This window comes from Anoplopoma fimbria, chromosome 13 (assembly GCF_027596085.1).
Source record: "Anoplopoma fimbria isolate UVic2021 breed Golden Eagle Sablefish chromosome 13, Afim_UVic_2022, whole genome shotgun sequence".
Taxonomy (NCBI): Eukaryota; Metazoa; Chordata; class Actinopteri; order Perciformes; family Anoplopomatidae; genus Anoplopoma; species Anoplopoma fimbria.
Window position 1 is genome coordinate 4,801,295 of NC_072461.1, and position 5,229 is coordinate 4,806,523.

At 40.0% G+C, this 5,229-nt stretch overlaps 1 protein-coding gene across 1 annotated transcript; it reads left to right on the top strand.

Annotated features, from left to right (window-relative positions):
• Window positions 1–732: 732 nt before the first annotated feature.
• LOC129101642 (hydroxycarboxylic acid receptor 2-like) lies at window positions 733–1,972 on the top strand. Its single transcript, XM_054611533.1, has one exon. It carries the CDS (start codon window positions 756–758, stop codon window positions 1,728–1,730), a length of 975 nt encoding a protein of 324 aa, XP_054467508.1. The 5' UTR covers window positions 733–755; the 3' UTR covers window positions 1,731–1,972.
• Window positions 1,973–5,229: the final 3,257 nt, after the last annotated feature.

Below are 5,229 nucleotides of genomic sequence, written 5' to 3' on the forward strand. Positions count from 1 at the left end.
GAGTTGCACCAGTGTCATGTGGCTTATTGCTTCTTTGAAAACTGACTTTGGTAAAAAAGTAAAAAGCATGTTTTTGCTTTGCTGTGACTGTGATTCAAAAATTGTATATATAGCAGGAAAATGTGGCAACAATTCATAACAAACTATTCACATATTTCCAGTTCCTAAATTAAAGCAACAAAGAAAAAGATTTTCTCAAGGGAACTTAATAATAGTTGTAATTGAAAAAAGATGAGCAGTCAATTACACTTGCACAACATTAATTAGGCTATTTAGACCCTTAAGCTCTGGAATCACAAGCATGTTTTTGCAAAGAGGTGAATTAACTTCCAGGGGAGGGGTTCCCAACATGGATGATTGCAGACTTTATTCCAGTGGTTTGATTTTAATTGAAGATTGATGCAATTAAATATACAACTCATTAAGGATTTTTACACTAGACTTAAGGGTAAATACTGTAGGTTTCCACATGCAAGGTTATTGTGAAGTGATACTGTTCCTTACTCTCTGGTCCCTCTGCAGTAATTAGCCTACCCTTTGCAGCTTTCTGGAGAAATATAGCATGTTTGGGGAAATATAGATTACCTTGTGTGGTAACACTTAATGAAAACCAAAACCTTCTGTGTTGGGCTTCCTGTGAATGCAAAAACCACAAACACTTTTTTTTCTATTCAGAAGTTCCCCTTTAAAATGCAGACTTTTGTCAAGGTGTTAGTTCTCTGATCTGCAGCCAGTGAGGAAGCACGTAAGTTAACATGCGTTGCAATTTCAATGGAACTCTGTTGATCAGTGTGCTGCCACCAGTGCTGCTGACAGAGTTTTTTTTTGGAGTCCTTGGAAATGGTTTGGCTCTCTGGGTCTTCTGCTTCCACATGAGGCCATGGAAGAGCAGCACCGTGTTACTCTTCAACCTGGCAATGGCTGATTTTCTGCTCAACATGGCTTTGCCTTTCCGTGCCATCTACTACATCTCGAAGATCAAGTGGAAGTTTGGAGACGCTCTGTGCAACATCTGCCTCTTCATGTTGGCAATGAACCGCAGTGGAAGTACCCTCTTCTTGATGGCTATCGCTCTGGACAGGTACATGCGTGTGGTTCATCCCCATCATCCCATCAACTCTCTGAGTGTCTCCAAAGCCATGTGTGGAGCACTTGTTTTATGGTTGTTCACCATCTCAATGACAGTTCATGTCGTTAATCTGAAACATATCAACACAACCCACTGTGAGAGCTTCAGGGTTGATACTGAAATGCACCATAATCTGAACTGGCACAAGTTTGAGTTTCTTTTTATCTTCTATATACCTCTGCTTGTGGTTCTCTTCTGCACATTCAACATTATTCGCCACCTGAGAAAGAGACAGTTGTCCCAGCAGGCAAAGATTAAGAAGGCTCTTTGGTTCATCATTGTTGTGGCAGTGCTCTTCATCATTTGCTACCTACCAAGCAACATCGCGCAGTTGCTGATTTGGATCCAGACCCACCAATTAGTCAGCAAGCTCCCCCATTCTGAAGTCTGCCCTGCTCTGGAAAACATGACCATCGTGTTTTTTATCACCATTAGCCTGACCTATCTTAACAGCGTGTTGGATCCTGTCGTTTACTACTTCTCCAGCCCTGTCTTCAAGAACTTCTGCAGGAAAGCTCTTCATCTACCCCAGACAGACACGAATGAAAGTACAGAGAAGAAGACTCGGGAAACAGGCTCCCAGTCGCTCAGCCACCTGTGATCACACACCCGGACACCATTAAGATGGATGCAGCTCCGTAGCAAAAATGTTTACTTAAAGTGACATGTTTCTTTCAAAATTGTCAAGCAAGTGCTATAGCCAACAATATGCTATTTCTTACTTCTCATATACAGTAGTTATCCAATATCTATTTACTGCAAAGAATGTAATGCATTAACCAGACATTGTTTCATACTAATATCAGCTTATAAATAAAATATAATCTTTTAATCCTGTGAAAACTGACTCATTATTATGGAAACATACATATCAACTGCGATGATAAAAAGTTTTTATAATGTCTCATAGCTTTCTCATACCAGGCAATCTATGATCATTATGATACGAAGTCATATTAATGATGTTTATAGAGGTCCTTTCAGATTTAAAAAGGAAAACTTCCTCTTCAAATATTTTATTTGGTCAATGCCAAGTGCTCCTTGTTGGAACAAGTAATTTAGACGTATGACCTCATCATAGATATGTGGCTTGTTTTCCTGGATTATTTCATTTAACATGAAGTGCAAGCACTTATAAATAGACTCAAAGTATAGGATTCACTACAAGAATTGAGCACCAAAAAGCAAATATATCAAGGATTCATATTCAAATAGTTGCAAGAAATATGTTGCAATAGTTGTACAGAATCTTCCTTGCCAGATCATGAATAGTTTTTTCCTACCAAACCTCAGGCTTCACAATGCAGACCAAAACTGTATTTTTGACATTTTTAAAAGATGGTAACTCACTCAAAAACAAAATCTGGATTTATTTACTACAGGTAGCAGGGTAAAACTTACTTTGAACGTAAGTTGATATTTTAACATGTTCCTCTGCCTCAGCAGTGCTGTTGAGAAGACACCCAACATTGACAGCTAATATACCCACAGGAAGTCACACTAACACACTGATCTTCCTCTTAGGGAGGCTGTGAGCTCATTAAACTCAACAGACCCAAAAGCATTACCATTTGGGTTTACTTCACATGGCTGCTGCCCATAAGTTACTGTCTGAAAGACCTATTTGTGCAGAATGTGAATGTATTCACTTTGATTTGCCTGGTAATTCTACTCAATCCTCAGCAGTCTCTCAGTCTTTTTTTGCTGGTATGCATCATAATGCTGCCACCTCCACCCCCCGCCTTCGCTGTATGTGGCGGAAAGGAGTCATTCCTGTCTTGCAAGCAACAGTAAGTTGATGGTTTTGTCTGATCCGGCCACAAATTCTTTTCTAAGCTGTCCTAAAAGTGGTGAGTTACACCAGTGTCCTGTGGCTTATTGCAGTTGCTGCATTTTCTCAAATTTCAAATGCACTGTAAAGCTGTTGGGTAAGACTCAGTGTAAAACACAAGAAATATGTTTCAATAGTTATACAGAATCTTCCTTGCCAGATCATGAATAGTTTTTTCCTACCAAACCTCAGGCTTCACAATGCAGACCAAAACTGCATTTTTGACATTTTTAAAAGATGGCAACTCACTCAAAAACAAAATCTGGATTTATGTACTACAGGTAAGAGGGTAAAACTTGTATCTCGCCTTTTGGCGTGAACTGCCCCTTTAATTCACAATCCATTCAATTCCAAATTCAAGGTGTTAATTGGAAATGTGGCCTATGCGGTAGCCTTCACTGCGAGTACCACACATACACACACACACACACACGGTTGCCAAGTGAAGCCACATCAGGCTTTTAAAAGGCGCAGGTCCCCAACGTGAGCTTTAACACGCCGAGTCCCGCAGTCTCTTCACCCGTGTGGGCACATGCCTCATGCTGTTCATCCTCTAGTTTTGACAATGACGGTTTCACAAGAAAAAACAAACAAATTAAGACACAAAAAACATTCAGGCTAGAGTAAATATATCAGCGTCCTCTTCTATCTAGACGCCATAGTCTCTGTGGGACATCTCCAAGCTGCGGCTTCATTGCTGGTGCTGCATCGCGGCTGAAGGAGGAAGAGCAATGACTGCGTTACGTAGATAGATCCTCCCCCAAGGTGGAGGAAATCATCATCATCTCTTCTGCCTCAGACATCATCGCAGATGAGTGTTTTGCATCAGACTTTTCCTTTTTATACATTATGCTGTGTGTTTCGGTTCTTTTTTTGGCGAGGCACGCTCATCCGTCCGTTTCTCTCAGCTGCATACAGTGACGTCACCTGAATGAAATGAAAACACATGAGGATTATCATTTTTTTTACTCTGATAAGCCTGAGATTGCATCTGATTTTATAATAACAGTGAAGTAGTGGTGGAATAAGGAACCAGGAAATGATGCTCAGATTAGGGTAGACTGCTGTGACACATGGAAACATGGGCCAGGCCATAACTTTAAAGCATCGTACTATTGACCATATTATTACAAACAATGTTATGGCATTCAAGCAAACTCAATAATATTTCAAAATCAACGTTTCGGGACTGTATTTAGCAGAGCAGCTCATATGGTTGCAGGTATTTGTGCCCCCAAGATGTATAGGAAAAGTCAATTGATACATTCAGTTGATTATACTTTAAATAAAAATCACACCAGTCTTACACCATGCTGTTTAAAACCATCACACTTCAGCCAGTGCAGAAGAATTAGTAATAGTAATTGTAAACTCTAAATACATTAATGTATATCTCTGCCAATGTCCGCAGCCGCACACAAATGTATTAAATATAAACACAGACATGCAGGCATGTGCGTGTGCACCAACAGGAATCTACATTCACGCCTGCACTTACAGGCGAGTCTATATAGTGTTCACTCCGGTCTCAGTAAGTTGATATTTTAACATGTTCCTCTGCCTCAGCAGTGCTGTTGAGAAGACACCCAACATGACAGCTAATATACCCACAGGAAGTCACACTAACACACTGATCTTCCTCTTAGGGAGGCTGTGAGCTCATTAAACTCAACAGACCCAAAAGCATTACCATTTGGGTTTACTTCACATGGCTGCTGCCCATAAGTTACTGTCTGAAAGACTTATTTGTGCAGAATGTGAATGTATGCACTTTGATTTGCCTGGTAATTCTACTCAATCCTCAGCAGTCTCCCAGTCTTTTTTTGCTGGTATGCATCATAATGCATACCAGCAAAGAGGTGAATTAACTTCCAGGGGAGGGGTTCCCAACATGGATGATTGCAGACTTTATTCCAGTGGTTTGATTTTAATTGAAGATTGATGCAATTAAATATACAACTCATTAAGGATTTTTACACTAGACTTAAGGGTAAATACTGTAGGTTTCCACATGCAAGGTTATTGTGAAGTGATACTGTTCCTTACTCTCTGGTCCCTCTGCAGTAATTAGCCTACCCTTTGCAGCTTTCTGGAGAAATATAGCATGTTTGGGGAAATATAGATTACCTTGTGTGTAACACTTAATGAAAAGCAGAACCTTCTGCATTGGGCTTCCTGTAAATGCATAAACCACACAACACTTTTTTTGGTTCAGAAGTTTCCCTTTAAAATGCAGACATTTGTCAAGATGTTAGTTCTCTGATCTGCA